Source organism: Myotis yumanensis, unplaced genomic scaffold (genome assembly GCF_028538775.1).
Source record: "Myotis yumanensis isolate MYYU_CA2020_CCGP unplaced genomic scaffold, mMyoYum1.0.hap1 SCAF_5, whole genome shotgun sequence".
Classification (NCBI taxonomy): domain Eukaryota; kingdom Metazoa; phylum Chordata; class Mammalia; order Chiroptera; family Vespertilionidae; genus Myotis; species Myotis yumanensis.
In genome coordinates, this window is record NW_027223756.1 from 107584046 (window position 1) to 107601486 (window position 17441).

The window sequence follows — 17441 nt, forward strand, 5'->3', positions numbered from 1 at the left end:
ACAGAACCTAAGAGGACAAAGACTAAAGGAGCTCAATCCAGGAGGACTTCCTGGGAGAGGTGAGTCTGCACTGCGGAAACCAGTCTGACCAGCGGAAGGACATGCTATTACCGTTCTCGTGGGCTGTACACATTGAGCGATAATTTCGCTTGCTTGACTCCCTCTACTTTTAAGAAATAACAGTAATGGCTACAAGACGATGAAACTAAATTTAATGTCATACATAATGTAAGAGACATCCAGTATTAAAATTTTACTACTCAACTCTCTCCAAATAGCCCATTTTGTCTCGGATTTTTCCGAATTCTGACTCATCCTGTGGTCACCTGCTCACTGAGCTCAAAGAGAGGAATCTGCGGAGCAATGTAATCACACACAGGCACTGTTTCCCATGGAGTTTTTCCTTCTCTTAAAAACATCGTTATTACAATCATTGAAAGCTTTGCTTCGTCTAGACCAGTGGTTCTCAACCTTCCTAATGCCGCGACCCTTTAATACAGCTCCTCATGTTGTCGTGACCCCCAACCATAACGTTATTTTCGTTGCTACTTCATAACTGTAATTTTGCTACAGTTTTGAATTATCATGTAAATATCTGATATACAGGATGTATTTTCATTGTTACAAATTGAACATAATTAAAGCAGAGTGATTAATCACAAAAACAATATGTAATTATAGATGTGTTTTCCGATGGTCTTAGGTGACCTCTGTGAAAGGGTCGTTTGACCCCCAAAGGGGTTGCGACTCACAGGTTGAGAACCGGTGGGCTAGATGATTTAGAACTTCTCCTCATCATGCCGAGTCTGTAAGACATCTTACTTACGTGGTAAAAGCAGCGTTTACTTTAGCCCCAAGGTAGTAAGAGTACAGGATGAACATGCCAATCATAAAGGCGAGAAACACCATGATGAAGAGGACCATGAACTTGAAGATGTCCTTCACGGTCCTGCCCAGGGAGATCTGCAAGGGGCCGAAGCTCTCGTTGGCCGGGAGGATGTAGGCGATCCGGGAGAAGCTGAGCACCACGGCGATGGCGTAGAGCCCTTCCGATATGATCTGAGGGTCGGAGGGGAGCCACTTATCTCTGGCTGGAAACAGAGAGGGAGGTTAAAACGGGCCTTTCCATTCATGGCTAACTATGCAAAGCCAAGGCCTCCAATAGGATCTACCTTGTAGGTAGGTGGTCCATGTCTCCGTCGAAACTATTCTAGATTTAATGAACGGTCTGGGCTCTATTTGACGTGTTAAAGCAGAAACTGGAGAGAGCGCCTGGGAAGGCACCTGAGCATTTCTTTAATTATTGTCAGCTGAGTCCAGTGGCGTTGGCAGAGCCACATCCTGGAAACATACCGTGCCAGAGGCAGGTATGTTGTCAGCCTGACTCTTTAGCTCAGGCGCCAGGGGGTAGGTTTCATGATCTAAGTTCAGCCAGGCACAAGGAACGCACACAATTATCCGGGCTCAGCCAGGAGTGAGGATTACAAAGAAACCACAAGAATGAAAAATTACAGCTTGATCTTAACCATGACTACAGCTTGATCTTTAACCATGATTTCTCACAATTTCCTTTGTCTTAAACTCTAGTAAAACTTCCTGGAATCATACTGTATGAAATAAACGCGCTGCACCGGCTCCGGGTCACTGTCTCTCCATCAGAGGGCAGCGTCCCACCTGGTCCCAGCTTCCCCCTCTGTCTCTGCGTCTGTCTCTTTTATTTTCTCATTCCCCCGTCGCCCCTACTCAGGACTCGTGTCCGCTCTCTAGCCGCGCTGGTCGCAGTCCAAGAGAAAAATAAATTATAAGAAACGCATGAATCCTACACTCAAGCGCGTTACTCCAGTGGAGAAAACACTGCTGTGGAGGTACTAAGCTGACTTCGCACTGAGCAGAAACAGAATGAAGTGCGAAGGATGAAGGGGGTTCAAGGCTTCATGAGACACAGGTGGTCAGGATGACGAAACGACAGGCCTGGCCGATGTCCCCCCAGTTACCAGGTTTATCGGCCAACAAGTCTGTCAGCCTATAAACTCGGGGCACAGAACTTCTGTATACCGTGGGCATCAGTTCATCTCGCAGTTAATGAAGTGAAACATCATAATAAGAGACCTGAGACTGTCCTGGATCACAATGGTACTGTCGATGCGGTATCTGAGCAAGATACCGTGTTCCTGGAAAACGGAAACTGCTACTGAGCCACAGAGGTTCTAATGAGGCCCCCAGCACCCTTTCAAGGTCACTTCTCAAGGTCACAGCAGACTATTTCCCTGGAAGGCCGATGAAGTGCGATGCGGCTGATTTTGTGTGAACTGGGCCGTTCCCAGAAGAAGACAGGCATCACACGCATTTGCAACAACAATAAAAATGGCCATTTATTGAATGTTTACTACGCACCAGGCACTGAGATTTCAACAGCCCCACAAACCTGCTGTTGTTATTACCCTCCTTTCTGAGACGCAGACACCAAGGCGCGGAAAGGTGAAAAACTTGATCAAGCCCTGACCAGTTTGGCTCAGTGGCTAGAGCATCTGCCTGCGGACTGAAGAGTCCCAGGTTCGATTCCTGTCAAGGGCATGTACCTTGGTTGAGGGCACATTCCCAGTAGGGGGTGTGCAGGAGGCAGCTGATCGATGTTTCTCTCTCATCGATGTTTCTAACTCTCTATCCCTCTCCCTTCCTCTCTGTAAAAAATCAATAATATATATTTTTTTAAAAAACTTGATCAAAATCACACACATAATAGGCAGTGTGGTCTGAATGCACAAATCTCCCCTCAGATAACAGCCATTAAGGACAGATGAATAGACGTAAAGAAATGGGTGATCGTGAACTGAAGTATGTATTACACAACAATACCACCAAGTTAATTACAAATGGTGATCATTTTTTTCTTTGATCTGGTCTCCCTAATTCTGTTTCTGCTCAATGCGAAGTCAGCTTAGTACCTCCACAACAGTGTTTTCTCCACTGGAATAATTCGCTTGAGTGTAGGATTCATGCGTTTCTATCTCTTTGCTCCCCGACTCCAAGGCAGCGCGCTTAGATGTCACAGGGTGTGAACGCACATCTACGCTCTGGAGCAGCCGCCCAGCCCCCTTCAGGGCTGTTAACACGCCGCGCTTCCGCATTGCAAGGCAGCCGCCATGTCACGTACAGGCTACGCTTCACGTCGGAACACGGGTGAACTCTGTGCCTGAGTTTCCTTAGCTGTAAAACGAAGGCGGGACCGTAATTCCTAAAGACTTTTCCAGATTTGAGATTTTGCAACGATGGGAATATCTGCTCGTTGCGGGCGCCTGATCCTGCCTCAGGGGGAGGGAGGCTGCGGTTCCCCAAGGTGGCGCGTGCTGGGAGGGCAGGCGTCCGGGTCCTCGTGCGCTGGGCATCGGCCGGGGCGCGCTGCTCTGGTGACACAGGCGTGTGGCACCACCGCTTCCCGCGCCACCGGAAGGAGGGCACGGCCTCCTCTCCGAGACTCCGCCGGTTCTCAGAGCCTGTGATCTGGTGGCCAGTCTGTGCAGCTCACCTGTACAGGTCAGACCTCGAAGACATGCTCTCAGGGACTCCTCTTCCACATCCATCACTTTCTCCAGCTACTTCCCCTCATCAAACAGGCGCATGTCCTCAGAAGCCCTGAGAGCAAACTATGTTCTTACACTTAAAGGTAATTTTTCTCCCTCCTTGCAGCAGCACCTTCTTATTATAGATCTGAAAACTAAGGCACAGTCACCCAGCCCTGGAGCGTCAGCCTGGACAGGAACCCGGCTCTGAAGCTCATGTTGTCTCCACCGTCCAGAACTGCTCAACTCACCTCTCCCACGCCCATCCCCTTCCGAAGGCGGTTCCCGGCGCCTCTGGAAGCACGAGGACCCTGCAGCGAGGGACTCACCGTAAGTGAAATACTGTATCTCCGGGGGCAGAGTGACTTCGCTGAGGTCGCTCTCTTGGACGTAGCTGTCCACATACTGCTGCGCTTTCGTCGCCTGGAGGAAAGCCAGGAACCTGGCCGTGAACGCGGCGATGAAGATGGACAGCATCCCGAAGTCCAGCACGTTCCAGAGCTGCACAATGTACTCCCTCGGGCCTTCCAGCCAGAGCTCCTTGCACTCGGACCACATCATTCCTGCCAGGGCACACGGGGGACCGTGAGGCTTGGCGCTCAGCCTGAGCCGCTCCTATCGGGCTCACCGTCAGCCCCATCTCTACACCCACCCCATCTGCGAAGCACCGTGCTGGGGGCCAGGAAACAGACTGCCCGGCTCACTGGGCAGAGGTGATGGAAGAGGAAGGTCCCACAGGAATGACCCCACTTTAGAATTCGGGGAAACACCTCCACCCTTGGGCCCAGCAACGCTGCCCCTCAGACAGAGGGGCGGGGCCGGCAGGAGGAAACACACCAGGAAGGCTCCGCAAGTCACCGGATTTCACCCCAGGAGGATTTTGGAGGAGAAAGAAGCCCAATATGCAAATCAACCGAAGGGCAGAATGACTGGTCTGGGTGGGGGGGCGGGGCCGGCGAGCAGGCAGCACCAGGCCAGCCAGGGCGGGTGCCAGCGGGCAGAGGGAGGGGACGGCAATCAGGGGCGGCAGTGGTGGCGGCGGGCGATGGCAGCCAGGGCCAGCTGCTCGCCTGCCAGCACCGTCCCCCAATTGTCCGACTGCGGGAAGCGGGCCTAAACTGTCAGTTAGACATTCCCCCCGAGGGCTCATGGAATGCGAGAGGGTGCAGGCCAGGCTGAGGGACCGCTCCGCCACCTCCCCCGCCCCAAGTGCATGAATTTTCGTGCACCGGGCCTCTAGTTCATCTTTATAAAATGACATTGGTTCATTTGAGCCCTAGTGATCAGGGGAGAAAGAGCCGCCACATGAGCGTCGTACTGTAGACTTTTAACAAGAACAGCTCCTCCCCACCCCCCACCTGCCCTAGCCGGTTGGACTCAGCGGAAATAGCATCAGCCTGCGAACTGACAGGTCCCAGTTTTGATTGTGGTGTAGGGCATGGACCTCGGTTGCAGGCTTGATCTCTGGTCCTGGTCTAGGTGTGTGTGAAGGCAACCAATCGATGGAAAAATATCCTCAGGTGAGGATTAATAACAAAAAAAAAAACAGCCTCCCCATTGTGCCTCCCTCACTCCCTACCCCTCCTCCTCTCAGCTCCACGCTGGGGAGGGCAGGGGTGTCGCTGGGGAAGAAAGCTCTTCAGCAGGGAAGCCTGGAGGCTATGAAGAAACCAAAGGCAGAAAGGCCGCCCTCGGAGGAGAGGACACACTACTCCTCATCTTGACTATAAGGGGAAACTACGGTGGAGTTTTTAAAAGAAAGTCAGTGCTCAAAATAAAATGCGTAAAAGAACTACTTGTCCCAGATCAAGGCCACAGGAGTGAATGAGAGGGAGGAAGTGACCTATTAAATCAGGAAATGAGAAGACACCAAGAAACTTGCTGGGGGAAAGAGAGAGGACACATGAAAAGGACTTTGGATTGGCGATCAATAGATAAACGGGCTCCAACCTCCGTTGTTTCTCGCATTGCCCAAGATTTTTACTCTAACACAGCTAGCTATTCACAAGGGCCACCGTGAGACAAAGTAACTGCATTCTGAAAATGGACTCTCCAATCAGCTCTGAAACGGAAATGCTATCAATGTTCTTCAGCATCAGCTAATAGCCACCGGAGGGGGGGCGGGGGGGTGTGTGGGGGGGGTTTACGCCACAAGAATTCAGTGAAATATTGGATCATCACAGTGAGTCACATTAAAAAACTTCCATTTTACTCAATAATCAAAGTTAGATTTCAGGAACATAGTATATTAATATTTTTATGTTACTCATAAAAATTTTAAATTTAGTATTAGGATACCTGGTGGCATTATCAAGCTGCCAAATTATTGGATGATTTTGCTATTCTGCTAATCTAGCAATGGTGATACTGCCACCATATATGTAAAATAGCATTTTAAATAGAAGATGACATTGGGGTGGCGAACACATAATACAATACACAGTTGATGTGTTATAGAATTGTACACCTGAAACCTATATCATTTTATTAACCAATGTCACCCCAATGAATTTAATAAAAAGAGAGAGATAATGATGATCATTATGTAGATATTGGTTTTTGTTTGTTGGTTGGTTAATCCTCACCCAAGGATATTTTTTCATTGATTTTTTTTTTTTTTTAGAGAAAGTGGAAGGGAGGGAGGGGAAGAGCCAGAGAGAGAAACATCCATGTGAGAGAGGCACACGGATTGGTTGCCTCCCGCACATGCCCTGGACCAGGATTCGAACCTGAGACCCTTCGCTGCTTGGGCTGGTGCTCTAACCACTGAGCTAGACAATGTTTTTGATGGAAATCAGAGCCCTTAAAATCCCAGGCTTACCAAGGACCCAAACCATTATTAGCATCTCGGTCCACGTGAACTGGGTGGTCTTGACCCTGAAGATCTGCTTGGGGTAGTCGAGGACCGTGACGTTGGGCGGCGTGCTGACGCCTTCGAACCTGTCCGAGGCGTTGAACACAAGCAGGCCGAGGAAGAGGATGAAGGAGGCCGCGTGCGCCACGAACTTCATGAAGGGGCTGCGCAAGACCTTCCCCAGCTGCGGCGAAATAAAAATAAACACAAGAAAATTGACTTTTGCAAATCTGGCTCCTCCTTATGAAGATGACTCTACAGGGTAAAAACAAAAAACAACCAACAGATGAAATGAGAACACTTTCAAAGCTTTGCTTCTGTGTCTGACAAGCTATCCATTATAAAAATGACTCCTTTTCGGGGACGCCTCCTCCAAAAAAAATAACTTAGAAGTCTCCACACTTCCCTGTTTCTAAATATCCCATTGTCTCAGCATTTCTGAAGTCACAGGGCACGCCCTGGTGATTCTGGTTTCTACATGGAAAGACTATGCAGCGTCAGGGCTCTCAGAGTCCGGGAAAAGCAGGCCCAAGTGTGTAGAGGGTAACCCTTTACTGCGGTATCCTTGGAAGGTGGTGATAAATTCATAGACTCGTTCATTTACAACTGAAATGTTATGACGTATCTGTAGCACATCAATAACACTTGGAAGATTAGAAAGTCTTACTCCTGCAGAAGTAAATTTTAGTCCTCTTTTCCAAATGTTCCGAAATCAAGCTGGGCTCCGTGTGATAGAAAAAAAGGCAAAAAAAATGTTATAACCGGGATAAATGTTGTATCTGTTTCTATCCCAATTAGAAGAGGGAAATACACAATGATGAGCCCTCTACGTGGGTTAATTTAACTGAAAGTTACCCACCCCCGAGTGTGGAAAATCATATAACTAGTACGAGAGCACCTTTTGTAACTTTCATTTAGAACTGCTTTAAGGCCGCTCCTTTCAAACCCCATGTGACAGGATGTCCTGGGAAGCCCCATGTTCTGGGAGAAATGAAAACAATTCCCCGTCCCCAGGGCCTCCGCGTGCGGCGGACAGGGAACGCTCGGTAGGCTTAGCAGAGAAGTTCTCCATCCGTCACACTCAAACCCCACGTCCCAACTCAGTCTGTGGCCTCGGAAAGCCCCGAGGTTCACATTTAAAGGACTGCAAACTCCAACCGACGTTTTCGTACATCCACGGCCTTCACTTGACGTCAACAACCAACCAGGAACTGGCGCGCGCTTCTGGGGCTGACCACCAAGGCACGCAGGCCCGTTTTCTACAGGGAAATGGACACGACTCTCACACATCACTGTGGTGCTGGGAGGCTGCGCTTTAGGGGGTGGGTTAGGGGGGTACAGCTCCTTTCCTTGGGCGTAGCCAAGTCTCCAAAAGTTTGGTCTTTAAAAATTTCAAATAACATGACAGGGAAGCAGCATGCCCGCACTGCAGGTGGGGTGTGTGCAGAGAATTCTTGCCAGGCTGTCCTGTCACCATCAGGTGATGGTAGGTGGCAGGTATAAACGTGGGTAGGACCCACTCTGTCCCCTCCACCCCCTCCCCACTGAATGGCGTTCCCACGCGGGGAGCCGGGCTTCCCTGAGTGAAGAGAAAAGGGGAGTGGACTGCGGGCGCCCACTCGGACCTGAAGCAAGTTCCCACGACCGAGCCGCCCTGAGGGACAAACACGTATGAACCTGCCCCAGAAAGGGAAGCTATTTGGGTGGGATGTGACTTTCGCTGTAAGGCATGCTCTCCCACAGTATTTATAGTTTTTAGTCTTAAGCGCTCATGCATTTGAGGGCTCGTAAGAGACTTTTCCATGATACATAACCAAGGAACTCAGTCGAGCCACCGAAACGGATCAAAATGACAAACTTTCTGCCCTGAATCACAGGGGCAGCTCCAGGATGAGGAGGTGGATGGATACCCCCCCCCCGCTCCCCCTTCCTCCGCCCCCCCCCCCCCCCCCCCCCGCATAAAGGTGCTGCAGAGCAGGACTCTGCCGGGAGGCTGCTGAGGCAGGCGGATGACGGATTTCCAAGGTCGCTCGTCAGTGGCCTTGACTCATTTTTTGCCTGAAACTGCCTCTGATTTAAACAAAACCAGATTTGGGAATGTAAAAACAGGATTACGGGATCTCAGAACAGCGTCTGACCCTGGCAGTGGCCTCTATGCGCCTAAGGCAGGTGCCCTAAGCTGCCCAGCACCCCTTCCCCGTCTGGCTCAGTGGTCCTCTTGGGCACAGTCAGCTGAGCTCTACACTGGCACGTGGGGAGAGGGAGAAAATTCTTGAACAAAACGATTCAAGCAAAATAAACAAACCCTCTAAAATTCCCAGCCCCCAGGCCCCCATGCTGCACTTTTCCTCCTTCTGAAGCACGAAGAGCTTGGGGAACCTGCGTGCACTTTCTTGGACTCTGGCTAACACCACGTCGGCAACTGCGCCTACTACACTCAGCCACGTGGCGTGGACAGGTACAGGCAGCGCTGCCCGCCGGCTGTCAGGCTGGTGGGCCGTGATCCCCCTGCGGCCGGGCCGCCCCCTGCCCGCCCACGGCTGGCCCGGCGGCTCTCTGTGGATTAAGCTGCCAACAGAATGAGAACATATGCAGCTTCACTCCAGCAGCAATTTTATCTTAAAAGCCAGAGCATCACGTGCCTGCAAAGGCCATCCCTCCCCCTGCACCGCGTCCTCTCTCACCCCTCAGTAGAACCGACCCAGTGACTCAAAAGCAGCATCCTGTCCTGGAGGCAATTACCAAGGGTGAGACTGACAAGAGCCTTAAGCAGGACGCTTTCTCCTTTCAAGAGGACATGCACACCAACCACAGAGGGAAGGGGTCGGAGAGCTGTACCCGGCTGCACGGCGCGATCCAGTAGCCGATGGCGAGGAACGGAAGGCCCAAGGCCACCACCAGCACCACCAGACACTTGATGGCTATGGTCTGCTCCCGCAGTCCTGACAGGTTCTCGTACCAGATGGTGAGGAGCTGCTGCTGGCAGTTGGGGTGAGCCACAAACTGGGGGGAGAGAGAGGGAGGCGGGTTACCACACATCGTCCACAGGGCAGCTGCTGGAGGTTAAGATGAACATCCTAGACATGAGTGCACATGTTCCGGAAGGTACGCACTGCAGGGCTCAGTCCCAGTCCCGCTCACCTTCCCAATGGCTTTTCCAAATTGCTTTGGAGCTAACACAGTGGCTCTCCACCTTCCTAATGCCCCTTAATACAGTTCCTCATGTGGTGGTGACCCCCAACCATAACATTATGTTCGTTGCTACTTCATCACTGTAATGTTGCTACTGTTATGAATCGTCATGTAAATATCTGATCTGCAGGATGTATTTTCATTGTTACAAATTGAACATAGTTAAAGCATAGTGATTAATCACAAAAACAATATGTAATTATTGGTCTTAGGCGACCCCCGTGAAAGGGTCGTTTGACCCCCAAAGGGGCCGCGACCCACAGGTTGAGAACCGCTGCTCTAGAAGAACTGGGACTCCTTGCAGGCCCTGTCCTTCTTCAGGGAGCAGAACGGACTAGTCATCAGGCCGACGCCAGAGGATGCCCTTTGGAACTGGGTCTGTCCTTTGAATGGCCAGGTGCAGCTTGCCTAGGCTCAGGAATTATTCAGGGTCATTCACAAATCAACTATAAGTGCCAAGAGATTTATTTTTGTATTGATTTCAGAGAGGAAGGGGAAGGGAGAGATAGAAACATCCATGATGAGAATCATTGATTGGCCGCCTCCTCCACACCCCCTACTAGGGATCGAGCCCACAACCCGGGCATGTGCCCTTGACTGGAATCGAACCCGGGACCCTTCAGTCCGCATGCCGATGCTCTATTCACTGAGCCAAACCACCTAAGGCAAGAGCCAACATATTTTTTAAAAAAGAGACTTTAGCAGCGCTGAAGTCCCACCAGGCAGAGGGCTCGTCTCTAATCAAGTCCTAGTTCCCAATCCTAAAGCTCCGTAGTGGCTCTAGGCAATTCCGAACGTTATTTGGCTATTTATCAAGAGCACGCCTACAGGGCAATGAAGGGGTTTCCACTTCCCGGTTTATAGTTTCTTTTCATTGAAAAAATAAAATAAAATAAAACCTCCCCCCCCAGGGTGGGCAGTGGACCCCCCTCTCGCCTGCCCTCTGGAAGCCCATGGTGGCCACTCTGGCGGCAGCCACGGTGCCTCTTCGCAGGGGAGACAGATGTGGTTGAGGATGAGTCTCCAAACACTAGATCTGAAATACTTAACTGAATTTTTTTCAGTAATACAAACTGGTAGGGTTTGGGAGAGTCAGAAGCATGAAAAAGAAGATGCTATCTTTTCTTGTTTGATGAGCTCAACGTGAAAAAGGGTAATTGAGCTTGCACGTTCCTCTCAATTCACTTATAAAAATCCCAGGTCCCGAGGGTCAGCGGGCACTGCCAGCCCCGAAGTAAATACGAGACCTTCTTTCCAAACTCAAGATTCTGTCACTTTTCCAGCGTTCTGAATTTTGAAAATAGCATTTCAAGGTCAGTGCAGACAGTATTTGAACTCGTGACACATGTGCAGATCTATTCAAGGTTGATGGCTTCTGGAGGTCTCTGTGGCAATTTCCCAGGATTCTTGAGAACTCCAAATTTCCACTTCTGCCCTGTGTCTGCTGGATCACTTTCTTCCTGCTTCACCCCTCCTTCTGTGAGAAATCCTCACCCCTCTACAGGCCCTGTCTGTCTCCTTCATCACTCATTCACTCACTCACTCACTCAGCCTTCAACATGTCATAGTCCCTCCCATGAGCTTAGCCTTTGGAAGAAGGAGATGAAAATGGAAGCATTCAGCATTGCCTTAAGGGATGAGTGGTCCTGATCCGAGCCACACAGCAAGCTATCGATAAATGTGAGAAAAGCAGAGATTAAAAATGGCGGTGAAGTAAGTGGATGCTACATAGACACACTCCCAGGCCCAAACTGGAATTACAACTAAAATACAAAAAAAAAAACCAAAAAAAAAAACCATCTTGAATAATCAGCCGAAGACTAGTTAGAGAGAACCCTGATAACCACGGACTGAAAGTGGAGACCTCATAGAGACTGGTAGAAGGGGCAGAGGCGTGAAAGGGCTGGCCAGGTTCAACAAACAGCAACTGAAGTTCTGGAGAGATATCTCAGCGGTGGGGGTTCCACTGAAAACTCTGGGGTCTAATCCCCAAGCTGGGCCCCCCAGCAGAGAGCACCAGAATTGAGAGGGGTACCCACACAACATCTGGCTGTGAAAAGCAGCACATGGGGTTGCTGTCTGCCAGGGAGAGAAACGGTTGGAAATTCAGGCACCCTCTTAAAGGGCTAACACACAAAATTTTCTGTGCAGCCACCCACCTTGTGCTCCAGCAGAGGGAAGGGCAAAGTGGACTGGAGTTGTGTGAGCAGAAGCCAGGATTGGGGGCTCTGGAGTTAGAGCTTGGAAAGCGGACACCCCAGTTTCCTGTGCTGAATCATTCCCTCATGCTGGGGAGGTCCTCTTTCTCACGCAGACCTTTGCTATGCAGGTGGTTTTTGCCTGGGGGGAATGCAGTTGCCCCACCCTATTAGAAAACACCTTGCCCCAGCACTTGGAGTTTCTGAGGCGCATTAAGAGACTGAGAACAACAGCCTCCAGACAGAAGCAATTGCCCCACCCTGTGGAAAAACACTCTTGCCACACCTGTGGACGATTGTCTGAAGGCAACTCAAGACACAATTCTATCAGTCTGTAGACAGAGGCAGTCTCTGGAGGCTTTGAGTCTTTGCCTGACCTAATTAGTCAAAAGCAGTGTTTGACACTGTCCTGCACTAGAGATTGAGATGGGTAGCAGATCTACCTAATAAATGTGAGAAAAGCTATTAGAATGGAGACCTGGACTCATATGCTTGTCAAGATAGTCAGCATTTAACACAGTCTTAATTTGAATGTTGGTCCAAATGCCTTGATGTTTAGAGGGTCTGCATTTGTGGGAAGTTGGATGGATGCAAATAAAAGGCAGACCTGTGACTGCAGCCAGGCTTGGCTTGGCATGGGGAGTGGTGCATCCTGGGAAATCCACAGCTAGAGGATGTGATGTCAGCAGATCAGATTACCGCTTGGGAAGCACTTTTTTATAGGCCGAGGATTTGCTCAAGTCAGAAAATGCCTACGGAGTTAAAAGACAGGTTATGTGTCCGTATGGAATTGGTGGACAAATGTCCCTCTTATAAGTGTCCTTGGTAGGTTTTGAATTCTCAAGGGTCTTTCATAGCTTTTGAACTCTCAAGGACAGAAGTACTCATGTTGTAGTATGGCTCCCTCTTCCCACGCCTGCTCCTCCTCGAGCTGCTCTTTAAACTTGAAGATGCGCTTTATGGCATTCATTACACTGTATAAGGTTACATAGCCTCAAAGACTTGATGGAAATCCATCCTTTCCACGTGGCACAAGGGGGTGATCCATCTTTGACTCACTGTGACTTGTTCACATAGTGCAGATCCTTAACAGGTATACTTCCTATATCACTAATTTTTTCCTCTTCTTAATTTGAGATAATAAACACCACTGTATGGCACCTGTTGACTCTCCCCCCCCCCCCCATTTATTTTTAGAGAGAGTAGAAGGGAGGGATAGAGACACAAAGAGAGAAGCATCAATGTGAGAGACACACATCAATTGGTTGCTTCCGCACGTGCCCCAACCGGGGCCAGGGATTGAGCCTGCCCTTGAACCGAGGTACATGCCCTTGACTGGAATCAAACCTGAGACCCTTCAGTCAGTGGGCCAATGCTCCGCAGGCCGACACTCTAACCACTGAGCAAAACCAGTCAGGGCTGTTGACTTTTCTTAATCCACGGGAAAAAAGCAAAGAGGTATTTTCCCCAGTGGTTTTAAATCCTAACACGAGCATACTAGGACCATTTGAAAAAAGAAAATGAAACTGCTGCAATCGTCGCAAGTGAGGGCAGAAAAGCTAATCCCTCTCAGAGATGAGTTTTGCTCTTTTTAATGACTTCAAAACAGGGCGTGACCTTTATCTCTGGACTGGTTTTCCTCCTGAAGCACCTCTGCCACCGCCCGCCAGTCCCAGTGGCTGGAGAGAACATGTATGTTGTTTCCTAACATCAGTGGACCAGCAAATCAAAATCTTTCCAAAAATAATACCCTTATTCGAGGTTTCCTGATTTAAAGGAAGAATGATTGACACAGAAAATCTCCGTCTTTCCATGGCACAAAATTACTGTAGCATGGGAAAACGCCCTTTTCCTGCCACGTTGACTAATAGGTTGTAAACTGAACCCCCATGTGTGGCAGACTATTAAGAAAAAATCCACGGTACACTATGCTTTTGTGAAATCTGCCTTTACCAGAACTAGCTTCGTGGGGACACTGTGGTGCAGAACATGGTGGGAATGTTCCGTTTTGCTTTTAAATTCATTGTTGGAGCCTCCGTTCATACAATTTAAAAGAAAATATTCCTGTGGATACAACCTAGATCAGGGGTGGGCAACCTTTTTGTGAGCGCGTGCCAAAACCAGCAAAATCTCTGACCCAAAATTCTTCTGCGTGCCAACCCTAATTTTTTGAGAACATGCTGCGCCTACTTGATATCTCTTAAGGTGTACGTATGTGAAGAACCTTGAAGAAATAAAATTCATTCGAGTGACAAAAACACAGTCTATGATGATGAAAAATACATTTATTTTCTAATGTATACATCTACACTGATAGTCCGACAGAAAACTTTATGACTCCGTTTGATATTATCAGTGGGACTTTTGCTGCTGCATCACTGATGACCGAGATTTTACATCAGGTTTGTATTTCGTGACCTTCAGAGATATGCATGAGCTACGACTTTCATCCGTCAGGCTACTCCTATTACGAGACTTAACAAAATTCATCACTGAGAACAAAGATTCACAAGCGTATGTGGATGAAACCAAAACACTGGTCGGATCTAGGAAGGCAGGGAGAGTGAAGGCAGAGGCATAGAAATTGCTCTTCCCCTCTCTCGTCCATCCATGTCTATGGTCTTTAAGATAACTTGTTATGTAAAATTATTTATTTATCTAAGATGCACCTACACTGAATTTATCTGAAAAATAAAAAAGTCGATATTAAGAAAAAAAATTGTAAATGGAAGATTATAAGAGAGGGTTTTGCGTGCCAGCAAAAGTTACTGGCGTGCCATGTTTGGCACCTGTGCCAGGGGTTGCCCACCCCTGACCTAGATCATTCCATCTTCCTTTTAAAGTTCTTGAGTTGTGATGTATAAACGGAAAACTTACATGGTGCGAGTTTTCTGGATTTCGAACCCACCGGGTGTGAACTGCTCTGCTACCTCCCGGTGCCTGGGCACAGACCAGTGGAGGCTCCCCAGTGCGGGGTCAGAGCCTTGCTGGCACGGGCGCCCCAGAGTCTCTGCCGCATGTGTGTCCCCGGTGTCTCCCTGCGAGGCTCCACCGCTGAGCTTTCTCTGCAGGTGCTGGGAATGACTCTATGTTTACATGTTGTCAAGGGCTTTCTTACAACAGACGGAGCTACTAGCAGTAGGCAGAAGGCTTGGTATTTCTGTGGGTGCAGGGGACTGGCATTCCTCTTTAAGTCACACGGAAGATGGATGGAGAGTCAGAACTAGAACTCCCGACTTTGGGGGAGGGGAGGCAAATAGTCTCTTATTCTAATTAAAAATAATTCGTGTTTTTTTTCTTGTATGCATTTTCAAAAAATCAAATTTCATCTTCCGTTCTCTTGTAGTAGCAGAATATAGGTAATCCTATGAACAGTAACAGTATTTACCATCTTTCCAGTTGTGTTATTTCCTATAGAGACTCCTTAGAAATGATGACTGGTCTTCAAAATTCCTGATAAAAAGCACGATAGTTTCCTGCCAGCAGCATTTGATAGCCCGTTTCATCAGCAGCATTAAGAATCGTAAGTTTTTATTATTTAATAATTTAAGAGAGGTGAAATGGTATCTGTATTTTAATACGCATTTCCTTTGTTACCAAGGTGCTTGAAAATTTTAAATATGTTTGTTAGACACTTGGATTTTCTCTTCTGTGAATTACCTGTTCAAGCTCTTAGCTTATGTTTCTATAGAGCTCTGGAAATTTTTCTCATAAATTTTTTGAGCTTGTTTGATATTAAGAATACCAATCCTGCCCTAACTGGTTTGGCTCAGTGGATAGAGCATCAGCCTGTGGACTCAAGGGTCCCAGGTTCGATTCCAGTCAAGGGCATGTACCTGGGTTGCGGGCACATACCCACTAGGGAATGTGCAGGAGGCACCTGATCAATGTTTCTCTCTCATCGATGTTTCTAACTCTCTATCCCTCTCCCTTCCTCTCTGTAAAAACATCAATAAAATATATTTTTAAAAAAAGAATACCAATCCATTATCCTATACAATAAAAGGCTAGTATGCAAATCGACTAAACAGCAGAACGACCGGTCGCTATGATGCACACTGACCACCAGGGGGCAGATGCTCAATGCTGGAGCTGTCCCCTGGTGGTCAGTGCGCTCCCACAGGGGGAGCACCACTCAGCCAGAAGCTGGGCTCATGGCTGGTGAGTGCAGCGGCAGTGGCAGAAGCCTCTCCCACCTCCGCAGCAGCGCTAAGGATGTCCGACTATCAGCTTAGGGGTGTCCATGGGGAGCAGGCCTAAGCCATCAGTCAGACATCCCCCAAGGGCTCCCGGGCTGCGAGAGGGCGCAGGCCAGGCTGAGGGACCACCCCCCCCCCCCGCCAGTGCACAAATTTTTTGCACTGGGCCCCTAGTAAGTTATAATTGAGAAAAATATTTCTCAGATCTTTCTAATGTACAGGGTTTTAGGCTGCATGTGATCAAACTATTTATATTTTTGCGTTGTTATTCCCTCTACTGCTTTTATTTTGGAAAGTTCTTTCCCACATAATCATTACATTCATGTGGAGACCCCTGCTATGCAGATCTTTCATATTTTCGTTTTCTTGATTAACTGCCATCGAGTCCCTAAGGCCTGTTTGAACCCGTGGTGCGATTCCCGAGCTCTGGCAGCTCCGAGCCCAGAGAAGAATCGTAGACTCAGAACCAGAGCCAGGGGGGTGATCTGGGCAGATGGCAGAAGACACTTCCTGAGTCTCCTATGGAACCTAACAGCCTGCCGTCACATAAAACTGGTTTCCTTGGTGGAATTATGGGCTGCTGTGAATAAATATGAGTGTATATTTTTATGAGGGGAAAATTCTACAACATAAAGTTATCTTGAAATCCCAGTGCCTTTCATGTAGCCACAGGCACCTCAGGGCCACAGTGTGTGTGTGGTGGTGGTGGTGCGGGGGGGGGGTGGGGGAGTTAGGGGGGGAAACGGGGTGGGACGTGCATCCTTATAATCTGAGAGGAGATTTTTCTTGGGAAATAGAAAGGAGATGGTGGGGGAAAGGGCGTCAGGAGGGGTGGGTATTTTCCCTTTTTGCCGGAGTGGAGCTGGGTGAGTGCTGAGAATAATTCAGGAAGCCTTTGAGAGGGAAAAACAGAACTTGGGGCTTTGGGGGCGTTCCAGAATAGGGCTCTTCTGTACACTTTCCAAATGAACATTCCAAATCAAAGACTTTAACTAATATTCATTGTAGAGCAAACCAGAACATCTCAAAGTCTTAACTCTCCTTTCAGTTCCACATATATTATTTTTTATATATATATATATATATATATATATATATATATATATATATTCACATATATATTAAATATATCTTTTTTAAAATATATTTTTATTGATTTCAGAGAGGAAGGGAGAGGGAGAGAGAGAGAGATAGAAACATCAATGATGAGAGAGAATCATTGATAGGCTGCCTCCTGCACGCCCCCCACTGGGGATCGAGCCTGAAACCCGGGCATGTACCCTTGACCCGAATAGAACCCTTCAGTCTGCAGGCCGATGCTCTGTCCACTGAGCCATCCCGAGTAGGGCCACATGCATTCGTGGTTGTTTCCTGGTAGTTGACTGACAGCAAGTGTATTGCTAGTGACACCTCCTACACTGTGGTCTCCACACCCACG

The 17441-nt window shown here is 48.6% G+C and overlaps 1 protein-coding gene across 6 annotated transcripts in view; it reads right to left on the reverse strand.

Moving 5' to 3' along the window:
* TRPC3 (transient receptor potential cation channel subfamily C member 3) overlaps positions 1-17441 on the reverse strand; it is an 82037-nt gene that overhangs the window by 32155 nt on the left and 32441 nt on the right. For 4 of the 6 annotated variants that reach the window (XM_070416914.1, XM_070416913.1, XM_070416912.1 and 1 more), the window contains exons 4-7: positions 9253-9417; positions 6382-6598; positions 3890-4123; positions 827-1091 (exon numbers count right to left, since the gene is read on the reverse strand). In XM_070416914.1, the coding sequence (XP_070273015.1) occupies positions 827-1091; positions 3890-4123; positions 6382-6598; positions 9253-9417 (881 nt within the window). The remainder of the gene's footprint in view (positions 1-826; positions 1092-3889; positions 4124-6381; positions 6599-9252; positions 9418-17441) is intronic. The other 2 variants (XM_070416916.1, XM_070416915.1) reach the window with 1 other exon arrangement.